The 23,154-nt window shown below is 42.3% G+C and overlaps 1 protein-coding gene across 1 annotated transcript in view; it reads left to right on the top strand.

The window, feature by feature from the left end:
- TMPRSS3 (transmembrane serine protease 3) overlaps nt 1-23,154 on the top strand; it is a 232,497-nt gene that overhangs the window by 32,469 nt on the left and 176,874 nt on the right. Inside the window, exon 3 of the mRNA XM_030203809.1 lies at nt 22,931-23,041. Within this exon, the coding sequence (XP_030059669.1) occupies nt 22,931-23,041 (111 nt within the window). The remainder of the gene's footprint in view (nt 1-22,930; nt 23,042-23,154) is intronic.

The following is a 23,154-nucleotide window of genomic DNA, read 5'->3' on the forward strand; positions in this document are numbered from 1 at the left end:
CACTGTCCTCAGGTGACTCTTATGGCCCAATCAGGACACACATTCCTGCTGTCCAGTAGATGAAATCCAAGACTTATAAGATAAAGAAGTCCAGTGTTCCAGATACTCTCCCTGAGCATGTTGGTGCATTAGTCAGGGGGCCCACAAATGTTATCACATACTTGGGGGGCTATATATCTGTCTGGTAACCAGCTTCACTCTGATATGAAGTGCAGATGCTCTCTGTGCTAACAGTGTCCTTGGGATGATAGTGAAACAGGAAATGTTCAAGCAGCCATGATAGTCTTGTTCACAGAGATGATTCAGGTTCGGGCTTGTATGTTATCATAGGCCTTGGTTGCACACAAGGTGACACACTGGGGACGCTCCTATACATCCAATGATTTCCAGCTCTCAGAACACTTCCACCACATGTGATCCCAGTTTCCCTCTTGCCTGCAGTCCCTCCAACATAACCCAGAGCCTGACTAATACCATTGTTTAATATTTAGATGAGTAATATAAGTCTTGTATAGAACTTTGTAACAATTCTTCTGTAACTGTGCAGTGGCTCTAGTAAATTTGGCTACTTTATGAATCTACATCCATTCATCATCTGACAGGGTCTTGTCCAAGTAATTTTCCTATCCTATAATATATGCTGCTTTCACCCTGAGTTGGACCCAGAGCATGGTATAGAAGTTAGCTAATGCCTCTTTACCCCTCTTAAACTGGGTTCCAAACTTTTCAAACCTAAACTAGTTGTTTTGGCTCGCAAATAAGCCTTAGATAGTACAGAAATTCCGTATTTCTCACTTCATATTTCTCTCTAAGATTTCTAAAAGAAGTTATCATCCTCCTCCTTGTACCAACTGCCCTATACAGTGGTGGAAATAAGTATTTGATCCCTTGCTGATTTTGTAAGTTTGCCCACTGACAAAGACATGAGCAGCCCATAATTGAAGGGTAGGTTATTGGTAACAGTGAGAGATAGCACATCACAAATTAAATCCGGAAAATCACATTGTGGAAAGTATATGAATTTATTTGCATTCTGCAGAGGGAAATAAGTATTTGATCCCCCACCAACCAGTAAGAGATCTGGCCCCTACAGACCAGGTAGATGCTCCAAATCAACTCGTTACCTGCATGACAGACAGCTGTCGGCAATGGTCACCTGTATGAAAGACACCTGTCCACAGACTCAGTGAATCAGTCAGACTCTAACCTCTACAAAATGGCCAAGAGCAAGGAGCTGTCTAAGGATGTCAGGGACAAGATCATACACCTGCACAAGGCTGGAATGGGCTACAAAACCATCAGTAAGACGCTGGGCGAGAAGGAGACAACTGTTGGTGCCATAGTAAGAAAATGGAAGAAGTACAAAATGACTGTCAATCGACAAAGATCTGGGGCTCCACGCAAAATCTCACCTCGTGGGGTATCCTTGATCATGAGGAAGGTTAGAAATCAGCCTACAACTACAAGGGGGGAACTTGTCAATGATCTCAAGGCAGCTGGGACCACTGTCACCACGAAAACCATTGGTAACACATTACGACATAACGGATTGCAATCCTGCAGTGCCCGCAAGGTCCCCCTGCTCCGGAAGGCACATGTGACGGCCCGTCTGAAGTTTGCCAGTGAACACCTGGATGATGCCGAGAGTGATTGGGAGAAGGTGCTGTGGTCAGATGAGACAAAAATTGAGCTCTTTGGCATGAACTCAACTCGCCGTGTTTGGAGGAAGAGAAATGCTGCCTATGACCCAAAGAACACCGTCCCCACTGTCAAGCATGGAGGTGGAAATGTTATGTTTTGGGGGTGTTTCTCTGCTAAGGGCACAGGACTACTTCACCGCATCAATGGGAGAATGGATGGGGCCATGTACCGTACAATTCTGAGTGACAACCTCCTTCCCTCCGCCAGGGCCTTAAAAATGGGTCGTGGCTGGGTCTTCCAGCACGACAATGACCCAAAACATACAGCCAAGGCAACAAAGGAGTGGCTCAGGAAGAAGCACATTAGGGTCATGGAGTGGCCTAGCCAGTCACCAGACCTTAATCCCATTGAAAACTTATGGAGGGAGCTGAAGCTGCGAGTTGCCAAGCGACAGCCCAGAACTCTTAATGATTTAGAGATGATCTGCAAAGAGGAGTGGACCAAAATTCCTCCTGACATGTGTGCAAACCTCATCATCAACTACAGAAGACGTCTGACCGCTGTGCTTGCCAACAAGGGTTTTGCCACCAAGTATTAGGTCTTGTTTGCCAGAGGGATTAAATACTTATTTCCCTCTGCAGAATGCAAATAAATTCATATACTTTCCACAATGTGATTTTCCGGATTTAATTTGTGATGTGCTATCTCTCACTGTTACCAATAACCTACCCTTCAATTATGGGCTGCTCATGTCTTTGTCAGTGGGCAAACTTACAAAATCAGCAAGGGATCAAATACTTATTTCCACCACTGTACTATGAAATCCCTGCTCTTCCCAGCAGTTATATACCAGGTATATCTGCCCAGAAACAAATTTCCTGGTTATATCTTATAGGCATATTAACTGAATACCTTTTCTCTCCCAACATAGCTTTCTAGGGGTTCCTTTTACAAAGGTGCGCTAGTGTTTTTAGTGTGTGCTAATGATTAACGAATGCTAAATGCTAGAGATGCCCATAGAAATATATGGGCGTCTCTGACATTTAGCACATGCTTATTTTTAGTGTGCGCTAAAAACGCTAGTGCGCCTTTATAAAAGGACCCCTATAATTCTTCTCATATTTGCAGTGTGAGTCTGGTGAAAGGGTTCGTCACCTGACTTTCTACCCGCAGATCTATGGGCAGCCAGTAAGTGCCCCACAACGGGGTCTTCCCCAATATTTCATATTCCAACCATACCCAAAATTTCTTTTTCTTTTTTAACTTGAGTTTTATTGAATTTTTAACATTTACAAACATATGCCTGCCAAAAGCGATATAATCCCCCCACTAAAATAACAATAATGATAAATGATACAAAATACAGACCTAAATCATTTACCCCAAATACAGTCAAAAGAACCACAACTCAATTGTCTCACAATCTACATAACCCACCCTCAGCCTCCCTCCTTCTTTCTTACCCTGAGTCCAAACACTTCAGAAGTTTTTCTCAGTAGTGCTCAAAAGGATCCAGTTTGTGTGTTAGATAGAGCTGTTAGTGTCGCCATAATTATAACATATCTAAGTCTCTGGCGCCATCTAACAATTTAAAAGAGGAGTGCATATTTTCTAATCTGAAGCAATAGTAGCCCTTGTAGCATAAATGCTGCTAAGCATAGCTTTCCTTCTCTGTTTGTCTACAGTTGGTGGTTTCATATTCAAAAGACAGATCTCAGGAGTAAGCTGTATAGTAATACCAGAGCAGTGAAAATAAATAATGAACTGCTTCCCAGAAAGATTTTTTAAATGGACAAAACCTCCACAAGTGCATAAAGGATCCCAATTCTTCACACATCCTCCAACAGTGCAGCTCATATTTTGAGATATATTTAGACAGACCTTGTGGAGTTGTGTACATTCACATTAACATCTTTAAGCTGTTCTCTTTTTGTCAAGCTGAAACAGAGTTTGTTAGCATTTTGAACAATTTCCCCTCACTGCTTATCCAAATCCTGACAAATCTATATTGCCCAACCACTTTATATAATTGAGATATCAGCCCTTTAGATGAGGTATTTCTATCCCAAAGGGCCTCTAATGGATAAAGTAGATGCTGAATAACATCTTTAAATCTTGAATTATTTAAACAATGTTGAAATTGCAAATATTTGTAAAAATCAGTGGAACTCAGATGAAAATTCTTCCTGTAAATCTGTAAATGATTTTAACCTGCCGTCTGTAAACAACAATCAAATAGACCATAGCCCATGCCGTGTTCAGGAGGAAAGGTTTTGATCATAAGTCAGAATATTATCACCTAGCACTAAAACTAAGGGTAAGCACCAAGATTTCCAGTCATGTCCCATCAACTGTTATGTAACCTTCTTCCATAACAATAATATATGTTTGATATAGGGATTTATTACTATGGAGAATCATAAAGATACCCACAAATTCCATGGGACCCCATGAGTGGGATCTGCTGTAGGTAATGCTGTTCAATGTGAGCATATGGTTTAGGATAACCAGTTCTCCTCCAATCTCATATCTGTCTCAACTGCTGGAAGTCAGCGAGGCCTGAGGAAATGGAAGTAGCTGAAGCCGGTGTACAAGGGTGGAAAGGCAATGAAGAAGAGGACATGGAAACAGAGATAAGCCCTTGAGTGTTATTTGATTAGTTTTTGTTGCAATGCTGAGGCAATTACGGGTGAGTCAGTGTACAAGTAATGCTGTATGGGTGGAGGTTGCCCAGCCCTTGAGGCTGTGGACTAAAAGCCCAGGGCTGTATTTTTTTGTTGTTGGTTTGGCTAGAAATGCAGTGGGGGGAAAAGTGTGGGCATTAGAGGTTGCTAAATAAACTGTCAAGTTAACTTAAAAGTGAGAGAGAGAGAGAGAGAGAGAGAGAGAGAGAGAGAGAGAGAGAGAGATGAAGGAAAAGAAAGGGGAATGGGCTCCCAAACTCTGGTGGGTAGAAACCCCCACAGCCAGTTGGGTCTCAGTGAATGAGGGAACCCAAAAAGAGTGACTGTATGACCATAGTGGAGAAAGTCGTGGCCGGAGTTCTGCAGGGATAACTTGTCTTCCTAAGCTATGTTTGCTACTGTGAGTAGCACAATAAAAAGCAGTGTTATTTTGGGAAAGGAAGCATGCTTATTAGAACTGTTTTGAAGAATGTGGATAAGGGGAGAATACTCAGAGGAAAGAGCTGAACTATGCCAGAGTCACCCTGCCTGTGACAACACACACAGAGAACTCCCTATGGCATTCACTTAGGCCACTTGATTGTTACCAAAGGGAAAGCAATTACAGAGACTGACTTATGACCTTCATGATTAGAACATAAGAATAAAAGAATAGCCATAATGGATCAGACCAATGGTCCATCTAGCCCAATATTTTGCTTCCAGCAGTGGTCAATCCAGATCACAAGTACTTGGGAGAAACCCAAATAGAAGCAACACTCTATGTTACCAAACCCAGGGCAAGCAGTGGCTTCCCCCATGTCTATCTCAATAGTGGACTATGGACTTTTCCTCCAGGAACTTGTCCAAACCTTTTTAAAACCCAGATACGTTAATCACCGTTACTACAACCTCCGGCAAAGAGTTCCAGAGCTTAACTATTCTGTGTTGAAAAAATATTTCCTCCCATTTTGTTTTAAACGTATTTCCATGTAATTTCATTGAGTGTCCTCTAGTCTTTGTACTTTTTGAAAGGGTGAAAAATTGATTCGTTTTTACCCATTCTACACCAATCAGGATTTTATAGACCTCAATCATATCCCCTCTCAGCCGTCTCTTTTCTAAGCTGAAGAGCCCTAACCTCTTTAGCCTTTCCTCATATGGGAGGAGTTCCATCCCCTTTATCATGTTGATTGCTCTTCTTTGAACCTTTTCTAATTCTCCTAAATCCTGCTGGCTTTTTGGCTTCCACCACACACTGAGCAGAAGATTTCAGTGTATTGTCTACAATGACACCTAGATCTTTTTCTTGAGTGCTGACTCCTAAGGTGGAACCCAGAAGCAGGTAACTGATTCAGATTATTCTTCCCAATGTATATCACTTTGCATTTGTCTACATTAAATTTCATCTGCCATTTAGATGCCCAGTCTTCCAGTTTCCTAAGGTCTTCCTGCAATTTTTCACAATCTGCATGTGTTTTTACAACTTTGAATAGTTTTGTGTCATCTGCGAATTTAATCTCTTCACTCATGTTCCGTTTTTCAGATCATTTATAAATATGTTAAATACCTGTGCTCTCAGTACAGATCCCTGTGGCACTCCACTATTCACTCTTATCCATTGAGAAAAATGGCCATTTAACCCTACCCTCTGTTTCTGTCAATAACCAATTTTTAATCTGTAGAAGGACATTGCTTCCTATCCCATGACTTTTTAATTTTCTCAGGAGTGTCTCACGAGGAACTTTTGTCAAAAGCTTTCTGAAAATCTAGATACACTACACCAACCGGCTCACCGTTAGCCACATGTTTATTTACGCCTTCAAAGAAATGAAGCAAAATGGTGAGGCAAGACTTCTGACTCTGTTCCATTAAACCATGTTTGTCTACGTCTTCCGTAATTTTATTCATTATAATAGTTTCCACTATTTTGCTGGCACTGAAGTCAGGCTTTCTGGTCTGTAATTTCCAGGATCAACCCTGGAACTCTTAAAACAAATCTGTGTTACATTGACCACCCTCCAATCTTCAGTTACTAAGGACAATTTTAACGACTGGTTACAGAATACAAACAAAAGAGCAGAAATTTCATGTTTGAGTTCTTTCAGTACCTTGGGGTGTATACCATTTGGTCCAGGTGATTTATCACTCTTTAACTTGTCTATTTGGCTTGGTACATCTTCCAGGTTCTCAGAGATTTCTTTCAGTTCCTCAGCATTGTCACCGTTAAAAATCATATCTGGTACAGGTAGAGTGTGCCTTTGGGGAACTGCTGGATTCCCATTGTAATATCTCCTTTCTCCCTCAGGGTGACCGGGTTCTCAATATGCAAATTGTATGCAGATTAGTATGCTACCCCTTCTCACTCAGGGTGACCTGGTTCTCAATAAACAAATCAGACAGGTTTCACCAACAGCATATTCCTCAAGCAACTCTTTATTCCAGCCCCTGGGCACACTTCTAGCTTAATACTTTATACTTTCATAGGTCTTCACCCTGAGCCTCCCCCACACAGGCACATGGGCTCAGTACTAACATCAATACTTTGGGGACTTCTAACCCCAGGCTTTGCAGCCTGCTTTCTTCAGTACTTGGGACACAGTCCTCCCTCCTTTGAACACACAGTTCTTGCCCGTACTTGGGACACACAGTCCTGGACACACAGTCCTTCCCTTGAACACACAGTTCTTTACTTGGGCCACACAGTCCTTTGAACACACAGTTCCTATAAGTACTGAGGACACACAGTCCAACACTAATGCTTTAGGGATTTCTTACCCCAGGATTTTCAGCCTGCTTGTCTCCTTTGGACATACCGTCCACCACAAGTCCAGAGGGTTAGCCAGTCTCTTCCAGGGGATCTCTCTTCTTCTCCTCCCAGCTCTCCTCTCCTCCCTTTCACAACTCAGGTGGGTATAAAGAGGTTAATTAGCCAAACAGGACCTAGCCCATAACCTGCTACACCTGTTGCCACCCCAGGACTCTCCCTGGTCCTAGCGACCACCACCTGTCCATTCCCCTACTAGCTCCCTCTAGTGACCAGAATGGGCATTTTCCCGATTTTCAGTGGGAGAGCGCCCTCTGGCGGCCTCCTCAAGTAAGGGCAGACACTGTGTTTATCACACCATGAAGATCAGAGAGTTGTTGTTTTCCAGATAGACGAGATAAATCAGGTTCATTGCTGTTGTTGATGGGCTGAGTTGATGCCTTTATACCATTCTGATAACAGCACTGTTATGGATGCCTTGATAACACTGTGCAACATGATTGGTTGTGTTCTCTCTGTTATGTTTTGTAAAACCATAAGAATGTCTTTCAACATCAATCTTGATGCTTTCCTTGGAACTCTGGCTCTGACAGTCTTGAGGGTCATTGTGACCAATAGCTTTACATATTTCATAGACTTGCATCATCTGGGTCACTCAACAGGATATTTGGACATGTAAATGTCTTTAATTAGAACCAGCATGACTCAGCAGAGTTACAATTCATAGTAAAACTATCTGTATTGGAGCAGAGCACTGCAGAATTTATGATAGGTATTCATAGTACCTCAGGCACAAGTTGGCAAGCTCTGTAAAGCACCAGTTCTCTGTGGCAGGGACTGGTACCCCTACAAAGTCATGGGCATGTCTCCCAGTTATAGAATACTATAAACTAGGCGGTATATCAAATCCCAAACCACTTTAATTGTAATCACAGAAAGGCAGTATATCAAATCCTATCCCCTTTCCTTTTCTCTATGTGCATCACTTGGCGCACCTAGGCACACCATCATATGCATGCTATTGACATGGCATAATAGGGTATGCCTACATATGAGCATGTCAGTGAGGACCATATGCTACTATTCTATAATGGAATCTTGATGCAAAGATGCTGTTGTTGAATTGGCACTAATTGCATGGCATCGGGGTGCATAAACTGAGGTGCCAGTTTATAGAAGTGCCCTTCACTCCTTCAATTGCCTTAGGTTCAAACAGATTATGAGCTCTCCAGAGACCAAAAAATACCTACTGTTTGGGTGTGCAGGTAGTATGTAAGAAATTATAATAAATGAAATCATTAATCATAACAATTCATTCTTATAGATCTTATAACATAAATTTCCTTATGTTCACATCAATCAACGATTGTCTCCAAATTACTGATCTTCTGTATTACCGTAAAAAAGAATTTATATCAGTCTCTACCCCATTGTTTAATATTCTATTTTAACTAGGGCTGCATTTTGCTTAACATTTTAAATTGTAATTAATTGCATGATTAGAAAATGTTAATTGCGATTAATCACACAATTAAAGGTATTTATTTCACACTGCAGTTCCTTGTGACTCTTGGCAACTCACTAAACCCTCCATTGCCCCAGGTACAAAATAAGTACCTGTATATAATATATAAACTGCTTTGACTATAACCACAAAAAGCCAGTATATCAAATCCCATCCCCCTTTCCCTTCACTAAAGGATTGATAATCTCCCTCCCTCTCTCCCACCCCCAGATCCAACATCTCTCCCTTTATATTCTTTCCCTCCCCCCTCTTCCACCAGATCCATTTTCTCTTTCTTTCCTGGGGTCCATTATTCCTCTCTGTCTCTCTTCCTTTCTTCCCTCCCTCCCATTGTCCAGCACCTCTCCCTTTCTCCCCTCCTCCCCCATGAGCAGCACTAAGCTCTTCTTGTAGCTGCTGGAGCTCACTGCTTCGGCCATAGCTTCCAACGGTGGCCCCTCCAGGTCTGCTTGCAAGTTTGCAGCTCATTCTCCTCCCCCTACCTGGAGTTAAGCATCTGCCCCCCCTCAATCCTTCCCAGGTCTACCTTAAAGGTGGTGTTCTGTTGGTCCTCAGCAGTGGCAGCGTTGCACATTCGTTGCCTGTGGCCTCCTCTGAAGCTTTCCCTCTGGCCCTTTTAACATCCTCCGAAATCATGCATGAGCGGGACGTTTCAGACTACTTTGCAGGCAATATATGTGCTACACTATTGCTGTCAAGGACTGGTGTGAGTGTGTGTGTATGTTTTTGAATTGTGAGTGCAAGGAAGGATACCAGGTCATGCCAAAGACGGGTTGGGAATGGAAAGGAGCAGAAGAGATGCCTGGAGGAGACAGGAGATGCTGCAACGTGATTAATTTTTTAAATTGCAATTAATAATTAATATATTAATTGCAGAGTTAATTGTGATTAACTTGCAGCCCTAATTTAAACCTTTCTCAGCATCACAAATGCATAGGTCTCATTGTAGATATCTGTCATGGTTGGGGAAGGTGAGCCCTTGGACCATGATGAGGTTGGCTCTACCTGTGTGGCATAAGCGCATGCAGACCTTCATCTATGGTTGCTGATGGGACCACCTGGCAGAGTCTGGGAGCTGGAGAAGGCAGGACCTGACTCAGACATGCAGAAGCGTAGGACTAGGCAGTGCCTGGCAGAGCAGATAGAACACGACAGGGTATGTCTAGAGGTTGGCTCTTAAAAGAGCCCTTGGGGGCTGGCCCAACAAAGTCAAGGCCAGGGAGTAGCTGGAACAGGCTGGAAGAAGGAACAAGCAGGGCTGGAAGCAGGAACTGGCCAAGCAACATACTCTGGAGAGGCACAATTCTGGAAGCCAGTTGCTGAAGCACTGGAGGAGTGCAGAGCACTTCCTTATATATCCCTAGCCAGGAAATGAAGTCATCTGTCAGTGTCCAATCTAGGGCTATAGAAGGGATGTACAGCAACTAGGAAGTAAACACTCACAAGACTCTTAGGCATGGTATGCTGCAGGACTCTAGCAGCATCCTGAACCAGGTGAGGGATGTGGCAATGTCTCATGTATACCTAAAACAAGTCCCTAAGATCCATATTAATATTCAATAATTGAAAATACTTTAAACCTTTTATATGATTTCTATTAAAGTACGATGCAATGATAAATTCGATCTTATGTTAACAATCTATATTCTCTTTATCAATGTAAAACAACCTGATCAATATACTTCTTTAAAAGTATAACAGTACATACTTTCTAAAATCTCCCACCATCTATTACCTCTATAAAATAGTCAATAAATCCTCTCTTCAAAACAAATATTAAACCTGCTATAACTGCCTTTATTATTTCAGCAGAAGATTTTTTATGTACAACAATGTCACCCACTGATAGCAAAACTACATTGAAACATAGAGAAATACAGTGACGCTGATATTTCTAAGTTCATACTTTCAACAATGCTTTTTGTTATCCTTCTTTCATACTTCAAAATGCTCAAACTTATAGTTCATATTAATATTCAAGAGAACCCTACAATCACTTACACATCTTTTAAAAATCGCAAAACTGCCAAAAGGGTCATAATCAAATCACTCGCAAGCAAAAAACTCAGCTGAGAGTATCGTTGCCATTTTAAAATGGATCTTCCCACATTTTAACTTAATTGTTAGATACTCACAATTTTCTCTCAGCCCTCAGAAGCTTCGTTTTCATCAGCATTTTGTACTGTCGCTCATCATCGTTATTACTGTTCATATAGAGACACTCATTGATCTATTTTAGATTTCCTCTTAGAGTCAGAGAATGAAAACCCAAATACTACTACTACTACTACTTAACATTTCTATACTGCTTAGACCTAAGAGCCTGCAAATAGGTGGGAAATGTGGGATACAAGTGGTTTACAGTTTAATTTTATAGGTACTGGGTCTGTCCCTAGTGGGCTCACAATCTAAGTAGCACTTGTACTACTGTTGTACCTGGGGCAAAGGAGGTTCACACGGAGCCGCAGAGGGAATTGAACCTGGCTCCTCAGGATCTCAACCCACTATTGGCCATCAGGCAGCAGTGGGAATTGAACCCAGTTCCCCAACCCACTATACTAACCATTAGAGCACTCCTGCACTCCAGCACCAGTATTTTTAGTTATTATATAGATATCCTCCAAATGCCTATTCTTAGATTGCAACTATACAGTAAGCACAGTATCACCTAAAAGTGGCATCCCCCAATGAAATTCAAGCCGCTCAAATTAAAAAAATCGAACCAACACATATTTCTATATTATCTGTATGAAAAAACTATAAGGTAGCTTTAAAAAACTTGTTATACTGTTAAGGACCATTAATAAAAAGAAAAACTAATCTTAACTCTACAGCCCTTTTACCAAACAGTGGTAAAAAGTGGCCTTAGTGCGTCCTTATGTAGGATAAAATGGCTGAATATCCTATTTTTCTTATTAATGGCCACCAAGGGCGTAGCCAGACACCCAATTTTCGGTGGACCTGGGCACAAGATGGGTGGGCAGGTGATTTGCTATCTCCTTCTCTCACCAGCATGCCATATGATCTCTCAAACATCCCCCCTCTCCCGCATACCTTTTAAATAGCAGGTTTTCACCAGCAGCAAGCAGCAACTAATATACGCTGCTCATGTTGGCCTCACATCCTTCCCACTGATGCAACTTCCTGTTTCCACACAGGCAGGAATATGTCAGAGGGAAGGCTGTGGGGGCCGGTGTGAGCAGTATGTATCACTTGCTGCTCGCTGCTATTTACAAGGTATGCAGGAGGGACAGTTGTTGGGAGTTTTCAGCTGGTGGGGCTTGGGGATCTCTGCCAGCCACATCATAGGTGTGCTGCTACTGGGTGGGCCTGAGCCCAAAGTTGGTGGGCCCGGGCCCACCCTTGGCTACGCCACTGATGGCCAAACACTAATGTTCCCATTAGTATGTAAGCCGCTACCACCACTCATTTTACATATGGTACGGACTCACACACTAAACCTGTGCTAACTGGTTAGCACGCAGCAATGCTCACACACTGACCGATTAGGGCAAGATTCTATAAATGGTGCCAAAAAACTCCCAAACCGCTGAGCACTATTCAATAAGCTGTACCTACAGTTAGGTGTGGTTTATAGAATAGTGCTTAATTCCGAGGGGTCACTCTTAAATTTAGGCATGTCCATTTGCACCAATGAAAATGTGCCCATGCCTAAATTTAGGCACAGAGCCCCCTAATTCTATAATTGCTCGTGTCACCACCCTGAACCGCCCATGACTCTCCCATTTCTCGGGACACACGTGATCTGTGCCTAAATTTACATGCATACATCTTAATTGATTCCAATTAACGCAAATAATATCTAGTTAAAATGCCAATTATTGGTGTTAATTGGCTAATTATTCAATTAAAATGCATGTGCAATTTGGGCGCATGTCCAAATTTGCACTCACATCTCAAAGCGCCCTGTATAGAATTAGGGGGTTTGCGCTGAACATGTTCGCTCTGCTTTTAGACTCGTCCCAGCGTTAAATTAAATGTTATTTTTTAGCATGTGGGTATTTATTTTATTTTATTTTTTATTTTTTATTTTTGTTACATTTGTGCCCCGTGCTTTCCCACTCATGGCAGGCTCAATGTGTCTTACATATTGTATACAGGTACTTATTTGTACCAAGAAAAGTCCATAAGTAGCGTATGCACATCTTAAAATTTATGTTCCTAAATTATGCGCATAATCTATTCTGGAGCATAGAGTATGCTTGTAATTTAGGAGCATAAATTTAGGAGCATAGCCTTTACAGAATAAGGCCCAAAGTGCTATTCTATAAAAGACGTGGGCCCTTTATAGATAGTGCCGGTTCCTGCTCCCAACTCTGAGTGCCAGGACTTACGCCAACTGAAATCTGGTTTAAATCCCAGTGCCCAAGTTGAGCGCAGAAACCCAATATTCTATAACACCGCATACAGTTTTTTGGAAGGCACATGACCTGCCCATGCCCCTCCTTTGGCCACTCCCCCTTAAGGGTTGCATGCTATGGGATTTAGGCACCCAGTGTTACAGTATAGCACACAGCCAGAGGTGTGCACAAATCCTATTACTGCCAATTAACGTCAATAATTGGTTGTTAGTTTCCAGTTAATAGTTTAACAGCTTGTTAACCAATTAAATTGCATGCACATCTCGGAAGTGCACCATATATAGAATCAGGGGGTATCCTCTTTCTATTTATTTATTTTAATTTATTTTTGTTACATTTGTACCCCGCGCTTTCTCACTCATGGCAGGCTCAATGCGGCTTACATATTGTATACAGGTACTTATTTGTACCTGGGGCAATGGAGGGTTAAGTGACTTGCCCAGAGTCACAAGGAGCTGCCTGTGCCTGAAGTGGGAATCGAACTCAGGGATCCTGTGTGCTTTTTCCCATGCATTTATTAATTCTTTCACTGCTTTTGTTTCCACCATCTCCGCCAGGAGGGCATTCCAGACACCAACCAACTTCTCAGAGAAAAAGTATTTCCTGATGTTACTCCTAAGTCTACTACACTGCAACCTCAATTATGTCCTCTAGTTTTACCACTTCCCCATCTCTGGAAATGTAGATTAATACCTTTCAAGTATTTAAATATCTGTATCATATCTCAACTATCACTTCTTTCCTCCAGGGATACATATTCAGGTCTCCCATTCTTTTTTCATACGTCTTTTGGTACAATTCTAATACCTTTGTCACCATCTTTCTCTGGACCACTTCAAGTCTTCTTATATCCTTAGCAAGATGTGACCTTCAGCAAGTCTCAGCTATGAATTGTACAGGGACATTAAGACCTTCCTTCTTCTTCTGGTTATGCCTCTCTCTATGCAGCTTAGCATCCTGCTGACTAGTCGCTGACTCTGTGGGTGCTATGGGTACTCCAGCACCCCCAATATTTTGGGGCCCGACCCTATGCAATGGAGGCTGGCTGGAGCTTTATATGCTGCTGCCGGCCTGGCACAGCACCACACAGCACCGCACCACACCACACCACACCACAAAAGCTCTTCCAAAATTCATGGCCAGCAGTGGTGATGATATTCTTGCTTGCTCCTCCCTGAGACAAGTGTCCTGCTTGGCCCAATCCTGGCCTGAAGTGAATATAACTTTTTAAAAATCCCAGAGCAGCGAGACGCTTGATGTATGCACTGCACGCAGCTCGAGAGTGAGGCAGAAGAACGTGATGAGCTAGCCCAGACATACAGCCAATGGGAAGTGTTCAGCAGGCAGCGGCATCCGACATCCTAGCCTCCTACCTCCCGGAGGACTGGAGTCCCAATTGACTGCTTGGTGCTCCTCCTTCTACAGCCGCTTCCGACTGGCTGAAGAGTTATGTTTTACTTCTTGGTAGGAGATGGTGTGGGCAATTAACATGTTAATAACTGTATTAACATGTTAATATTTTAACGCTGTTGTTGACTTGCTCCCCACATTCTACTTTTACCTCTATAACAGCCATCAGGGATCCTTTTCTCCTTCCTTGGTGCTCCTTGTTTCTCCTGCGGGGCCAGGCTCTGCAGATACTTGAGCCATTCCCCAACTTCTTGCACTGCTGTGGCTCAAAATGAGCCTCTCACCTTCTTGTATATACAGATCATTTAGATTCTTAATCCCCAAGTGCATCATTCTGCACTTCTTTGCATTACATTTTAACTGCCAAACATTAGACAATTCTTCTAATGTTTGTAGATCTCTTTTCATGTTTTCTATTCCTTGCAAATCTGTGTCATCTGCAAAAAGACATACCTTTCCATCTAACCCTTCAGGAATGTTGCACTTTTATTTATTAAACAGAATTGGCCCCAGGATATATTAAACAAATTTTTAAGAGGAACCACCAGACCCTCTCTGAACTTCCTTGATATCCTGGGATGGATCTCATCTGGTCTTGTGGCTTTGTCCATTTTCAGTTTTTCAAGTTGTTCGTAAACACTTTCTTCTGTGAATGGTACTCACTGTAAATGTACCACGTTGGGTGTTAATGTGTTTGTGTGTTAATTAATGCACACTAAATAGTGCGTTATCAGCCTAACACACATTAGTAAAAGGGACCTTCCTTAAGTCGCCAGTTTCCCTTAATAACACTCCCTTATTGGGCTACATTAAAAGGCTGGGCCGTGGATTGCTTAGCAGGGAGGACATGGTAAACTCAGGACAGTTAAAACCACAGAGGGGAGACAAGCCAGGGAAGCAAGGATCAGATTTCCAGGGTAAGCAGTCACCACTCAGGGTAAAGTACTAGAAGACTGCCAAAAGAGGCCAAGGGTGTTTTTGAACACTGGAACTCTGGATCTTGATGGCTTGGCAGGAGCTAAGCCATTCACCTCTTTGTTACAACTACATTTAATTGTTATTTTTTGGCTCAAGAAGTTGATGGGGAAGAGCACCCATGGCTTTTGTCAGTTGGAAATTGGCTCCTTATGAGAAGAACTATATGGTGATTGAAATAGAGACTCTGTCAAATGGGTACCGGAAACATTCCAATATTATTTGCTGGGGTGCCCATGTACTTTGATAATGGATCATCACCCCTCTCAAGTGGCTAGCCCACCATAAGGAAACCAACGATCAAATTATGCAGTGATTCCCGAGTCTGTAACCCTTTAAGTATGATGTGTGGGATTGTGCTGACCAAGGCCATCAGAATGCTGATTTCCTCTCTCGGGAGATGGCTCTCATTGATGCAGGTGCTCAAGAAGGCATGGTTGAGCTGAGGAGGATGAGGTGTGATGGAGTCTTTCTAATGTACACAAGATTGTGCACAAACCCTACAAATCAGTCAATTTACTTCTCCCAACAAGACCATGATCAATTATCTCCTACAGTTTTCAAACTGTGATACCACACTTGTTTAATCTGTGAGTTGTCCATACAACCTTTTGTACGTAGGGAAGACTATAATAACATTTAAAATAAGGATTAATGAACACAGGAACTATATTCAGAGACAAGTTAAGGAAAAGCATTAATTGAACACTGTATGAATAAAGGACAGACATTTAAACATCTGAAATACAGTGTTTTCTTTCCAGCTCAATTATCTTGGATGGGAGGGGAAATTATTTTGGGTTTCTTTCCCTCTGATCTTCAGGGAAGGGATTTGATATACTACCTTTCTGTGATTACAATCAAGGCAGTTTACTTTTTATATATAGGTATTTACTTTGTACTTGGGGCAATGGAGGGTTAAGTGACTTGCCCAGAGTCACAAGTAGCTGAACCTAGTTTTCCTTGTTCTCAGGTCACTGCATTATCCTTAGGCTACTCCTCCACTCCAGCTCTCGCTAATTTAATTTGCCTCAGATATTCAGTGCTGAGAATTGGATTTACCACACCTTACTGCTGATCAAATACAGGTACTAAACCAGCCAATATCATCAAAAGAAATCAGAATAGGTATCAAACAGCTAAAACTAACTAAAGCTCCGGGCCCTGATGGGTTTGGGCCTGAATACTACCATATTCTATCTGATATAATTGCACAGCCTCTGAGTGACATGTATAATGGGATGGGATGGGGCAGCACAAAAACCTGGCCCATATTGTATTACTGCCTAAGCCAGGGAAAGACACGTCACAAGTGGGCTCCTACTGCCCCATATCTCTCTTTAATCAGGGCATCAAACTGTTGGCAGCCATTCTGGCTCGCCGAATGAACGTCTTTCTACCATCCATCATGCATGAGAATCAGGTGGGCTTTGTACCTGGCCGATATGCCTCTAGGAACCTTATATATGCACTGGCGGCCATACATACATTAAGGGGGAGGGGAAGGGAAAGGGAAATGGGACTTGATATACCGCCTTTCTGAGGTTTTTGCAACTACATTCAAAGTGGTTTGCATATATTCAAGTATTTATTTTGTACCAGGGGCAATGGAGGGTTAAGTGACTTGCCCAGAGTCACAAGGAGCTGCAGTGGGAATCAAACTCGGTTCCCCAGGATCAAAGTCCATTGCACTAACCACTAGGCTACTCCTCCATTAGCCATTGTGGGTCTAGATATGGAGAAAGCGTTTGATAGCATATCATGGCAATACTTAATGTGGGTCCTGGAGAAATATGGATTCCAGGGCAAAATTATGGACTGGGTTGGGGACCTTTACATTCGCCCACAAGCACAGCTATTGATTAATAATAAATTGACAGAGAACTTCAACCTGCAACGAGGCACGAGACAGGGATGTCCTCTGTCTCCTATCCTATTTCTATTAGCCATTGAACCCTTAGCTGCCAAAATTCATCAAAGCGATCAGATAGAAGGACTTCAGGTGGGAAGGAAAGACATCCACATTAATCTTTTTGCAGACGACATACTGCTCTACCTTAAAGATGCCATGAAACACCTCCCGAAAGCGCTGGCTTTAGTCAGGGAGTTTGGGGACATATCCGGATTGCGGGTTAATTGTGATAAATTGGAGCTCCTCCCACTGGAACCCCCAGACCCAAGACTTCTGACCTTGCCTATCCCTCCAGTAAAACACCCCATGCGCTATCTGGGGATCTTTCTTAGTATCCGACAGGCTGAGATGTACAGATGTAATATTTTAGAACTGATAGATAAAATCAGAAAGCTGTGTTTGCGATGGAAAGATCTCCCAATATCCTTGTTTAGAAGAGTAGCTTTAATGAAGATGGTGCTATTACCTAAACTACTATACCCCCTGCAAACTATCCCAATATGGATTAAAAAGAAAGATGAACAATTGTTCAGGTCCACAATATGTTCCTTCATATTGAGGGGGAAAGGAGCACGTATAGGATACTCCTGGACAAGAATGTGGGAGGACTTAATCTCCCAGACCTGCGGCTGTATAATGTGGCAGCGTTAATGAGGATTGTTTCGGAGGGTATTATGGGGATTCACCAATTCACCCCCCAGGGATGGCCAGAGGGATGGTGTGCGCCATACTCTTCTATAAACCTTTTGCACACACCTGCCGGGCTAGGCACTCAATATAATATGCAGCTAAGTTTTTTGGTATCATTGCGTGCAGCCTGGTGTTGGTGGAGAAGACGGCAACAACGAAGCCAAGATACTTCTCCCTTTTTGCGATTGGAGGGCAATATGGATTTCCTGGCCGGTATGGGTCCCTCAGTCTTCCATGAGTGGGTGAGATTGGGCTGCATTAGTATAGGGAACATGCGCACACTGGGTACAGATCAGTTCCTCTCCTTCTAACAAGCAAAGGAGAAGTGGGGCCTCATAATGTCCACATGTTATCATATTGTCATGCCCCCTACCTCAACGCAAGCGGCGTGCTCGGGCTGCACGGGGTCCCGTCGACACGCACACTTGACTGACACTGCCTGAGCCATGTGTGTGTAGTCCTCTCTGGGTTTGTTCAGAGAGAGGTGGTTGCAGGCTCCTTAATTGCTTTGCTTCCATGCACTTGTTTCTGCTCTTTCTCTCTGCCTGGCTTCCAGGCTTCTTGATTGCTTTGCTTCCACTCGCCTGGGTCTGCTCTTCCTCTGCCTGGCTTCCCTTGCTTCTCTCCTATTGGTCTTCCTGTTCCTCCTTCCCCTGCTCTTGTCCTATGGCTGTCCCCCTTCTCCTTGCTGATGTCAGTTGCCAGCACTTTATCAGCTGAGCTCTCCCTGGACTGCATGCTTTGGCTTCTACTTTGGTAGGTGTTTCTAACTCCATAGTCTGCTTCTTATCTACTGGTCCCTCGTTGCTGACTTTGCCTGTACCTGGATTACCCTTCTGCCTGCTGCCTGCCTCCTGACTTTTACCTGTACATGGATTACTCTCTTGCCTGCTGCCTGCCTACTAATTGCCACTTGTACCCGTATTACTCTCTTGACCTGCTGCCTGCCTGGCCGATACATTCATCACCCTGCTTCCAGCTCCGTCCCATAAGTCCTGCAGGCCGCCCGCAGCTAGGGGCTCAACCTCTGGGGAATGGCAGTCAGAGCAGGTGAAACCCGGGGTTGTCCAGCCACCAAGCAGAACCTGGTCCGAGTACTGGGCTCAGCAACGCTGTACTTGGTACAATAACTCAAAAGTCTGACACATATCTGCAAGCCAGACACTACTGGCAGCAAGTTAGAATGAAACATGGAGAGAGGGGGACATATGGGGCGGCTGATCTCGCAATCAAGAACATGACAGCTGGGGGGAATAGACTGACTACTTGGTATAAAATATTGAAATGATTAATTCCAGAGAACACCGTAGATACCGTCATACAGAGATGGAATGAGGAATTAGACACTCAGTACTCAAACTCATAGTTTGGCACATTATTTGCCACACTATCATGCATATTTTCAAAGCACTTTGGGAGGCTAAGTTCCATAGGTTTCTATGGAACTTTGGGAGGCTAAGTGCTTTGAAAATGAGCCCGCAAATGTGATGGTCAAGTCGGCGGATCTGCAAGAGACATAATACAATATTATACATAGAGCCTATATATCGAGGGCGAAGGGGGCTCAGATGAGGATGTGGGGCTCCACTCAATGTCTGAGATGCCAAACCGGCCCCGGGACTCTCCTGCATGCTTTTCTTGAGTGCCCCAAATTGGATATGTGGAACAGGATTTTCTCTGTGCTTAACAAGGTCTGCCAGTGTACATTAGAGTGGTCTTATGCTACATTGCTCCTGGGGGAGCAATCTCTCCTGCTTATCTCAGTGGCTGACACAGCCTCAGAGGCACCTCATTTACATGGCAACACTGGTGGCCAAAAAAGAAAAACGATCTTGCAGTTCTGGACATCTGAGGAGCCTGTGCCTTTCACATGCTGGGTTTCAAGAGTGACTGAGGTGGCTAAATACGAAAATATGTTTTATGTACGTGCCTTAAATGCAAATAATAGACAGTATGCGGCTCTCTGGCAGCGACTTCTCGAGATCTTGAACCACCACAATTCTCAAACACTGTAAACCTGATGGGGAGGGTGGAGAAGACGGGGGGTTAGTGAATGGAGAAGAGAGAGGATGAATGCATGGTGAAACAAATGTTGGCTTTTCTCTTAAGTAAGTGTGCACGATTGGAATAGCTGGGGATGCGAGAGAGGAATAATTGGTTTGTTAAATATAAAAGTCAATATGGGATTGTTATCCTTTGGGCTATTGTGTAACTTCTGTCAATGACTGTTGATGACATCTGCAATGTAACAATACCAAATGTAATCCTAATGCGAGTACTTTACCTGTATTGACATGGAAAAATATTTTTTTTAAAAAAGGAATAATGGTCGGTATATAAGAACTAGATAGAATAGAATAGAAAAATAAAATGACTATACAACAAAATAGAAAAAGTAATTTTATTTTCTATTTTTGATTAGAATATGTTCGTTTTTGGAATGTACATCTGCCAGAGCTGACTGAGCTTGGGGGTACTCGGTTGAAATTTGTTTGACTTAGGGGTTACTTGGCTTAAAGAAGTTGGGAAACAATGGTTCAAACTGTCTCTTTGTCCCTAAAGAGTGAAGAATTTCTGAAGTGCTCTCCCTTTTCATGAAGAATTTCTGAACTTCTCTGCCTTTTCTGAAAACCCACAGAAATACCGGATTACAAATAGTGGCTGTGCCAGCTTCTGTTTTACCTTTACTTTGAGATAAGCTGGCTGGGTCTGGCTGTTTGGAAACCTGCCTGAAAGGGACTAGACCTGATACTCTCCCATACCCCATCTGTCTGGTAGAAGAGCAAAGGTGCAGGGTCTCTACTTCCTCATAGACTTTAATGGCCCCATTACTTTTAATGGCAAATGAAACATTAACCCCCCCCCCCCAACAAAAGAAACAATGCTGTTTTCACTGTTCTGCTGTGTTGTTTGGGAAACAAATGAGAAAAAAGTGTTCTTCATTGTGTTTTTCATTTTATAATGAATGCACATCTCTACCAATTGGTTAAATGAGGTCTCATTAATGATCATAAATAAGTATTCATTCATTTAAATGTGGGGCCCTTTTACCAAAGTTTAGCCTGTGCTAATGGACATTAGCATGTGCTAAATGCTGCACATGCTATTTATACCTATGGGCCAAGTGTCACTTAGCACATGCTAATGTGTATTAGCTCATGCTAAGCTTAAGTAAAAGGGCCCTTTAATGACATCCCAAAGGAAGGAACAAAAGAAGCACAAATACCCTACAAGTGATGCAATCTGAAAAAAGACAAAAGTGGGGGTGCACCAGGAGCCTTCCAACGATGACAAGAAGGCAGCACCTGAAGGCCAGGAAATAAAAAATATATACATTTTTATTGGAAAATCACCAATATAGGCCCAAAGGGTCACTATAAAAACAACAATATAATTGACAGGTCTATAATAAAGCAGTATGACATGACAATAGTGCTTTATTAAAGATCTCCTGTCAATTATATTGTTGGTTTTACAGTGCCCCTCTGGGCTTAAATTTGTGATTTTTTCCAATAAAAGTTTATATAGTTTTATATCCTGGCTTTCTGGTGCTGTCTTGTCATCGGAAGGTTAGCGGTACCCCCCTATCTTTAATTATATTCTCAGGAAATGTCAGAAGTTTCCAATGGGATTACAAGGAATGGTTCACATACAGTATTTATTTATTGGCATATATTAACTTCCTTTATGAAGAAAGGCAATGCACAGCATCTTTGTGATCTATGTGATAAATGTTATATGACTATTGCAAATACTTGAGTTAATCTGGGCAGTGCAGATCACAGGATGTCAGTATGACAAAAATGTCACACAGTGGCAGTATAACACAAATATAAAAACATAAGCTGTGCTTACAGAACAGAGATATTGTTTATTATTATCTTGTTGAGGGGACCTTTTACAGAGTAATAGGGCTAATGCGCGGGTATCACGTGCCAAATCAGCACTACCGCAGGGGTAGTATGGGTGCCCTGCTGTAGTTTTGAAGTTGGAGTGTGCTGTTTCCCATGGTAGAAAATATTTTTCTACTTTCTACTGCAGGGGACATTCCCAGCGTTAATCGGCAAATAGCGCATGAGCCCTTACTGCTAGGTCAATGGGTTAGGGTAAGGGCTCAGGCAGTACATAGCCGTGTGCTACTTTTAGTTTTAGTGCACAGCCATTTACTGCCCTATTGAAAAATGCCTTTTTTCCTAGTCGTGATAAAAAAATAGCCCAACACACGCCAAGAACATAAGCCCACACTACTGCAGGCCACTTTTTACCACGGTTTAGTAAAAGGACCCCTGAATAAGGAACACATCTCCCATTTTAACAGAAAATATGGACAGTTTTACAGGACTTGAGGAGTATTTTCTTGATTATAATTGTTGCTGTGGCAATATTTTCCCTTTTATATTTGTATTTAGATTTTTCCTTTCTGTATACTTGTTTTTACTTGGATTGATGTGATAAATAATACATCAATTTAAAAAAATTAAGAAAAGAAAGAAATGAAAAGATGAACAACTATTAAGCCAATTGATATTCCGCTTTTTATAATCACCTAAAGTAGACTTAATACTAAGAGGAAATCTCTATTTTGACAGTTTTATTACATTTTATACATGTTTATAACAATGTCGCTCTAAATGTATATACTAGTGCCTATGAAAGAGGCATTTTTACTGCTACACCGCATGGCCTCTCCCTATCATAATATATCTAACATTGGGATCAATCTGTAGAAAAAAACACACTACTTCATGAGAGATGGAAAACCTGTTTAAAATGGCAATGGTTGCAGGGAAGGGCCCACTTTTGTTTCGGGGGGGAATGCTCTGCTATGTACTCAATTAGAAAATAATGACAGGCAACCTTGCAAGACTAGAAGAGGAAGCAATGGTGCCACATACACATGAAAAGATTTCTAGTCTTCTAGATTCCCTTTGTTCAATTATTGCAATACTTTTCTTTTTTCTCTAGATACCCAAGAGGCATATTCTAAGTGCCACAGTGTTGTCCCAGCAAAGCTTCTGCCAGTCATTATGGTTCTTTTACTTCTTGTAATCCTCGCCTTTGCCATTGGTTTGGGTGGTGAGTCAGTCATTATTTATTCTTCTTTATTCAAGCAGGAAATGTTGTGAGCTACTTAACTTCTTCAGATGGAATAATAAACTAGTCTACTGTAGGTGTTTCGTCATATGTTT

Source organism: Microcaecilia unicolor, chromosome 5 (genome assembly GCF_901765095.1).
Source record: "Microcaecilia unicolor chromosome 5, aMicUni1.1, whole genome shotgun sequence".
Taxonomy (NCBI): Eukaryota; Metazoa; Chordata; class Amphibia; order Gymnophiona; family Siphonopidae; genus Microcaecilia; species Microcaecilia unicolor.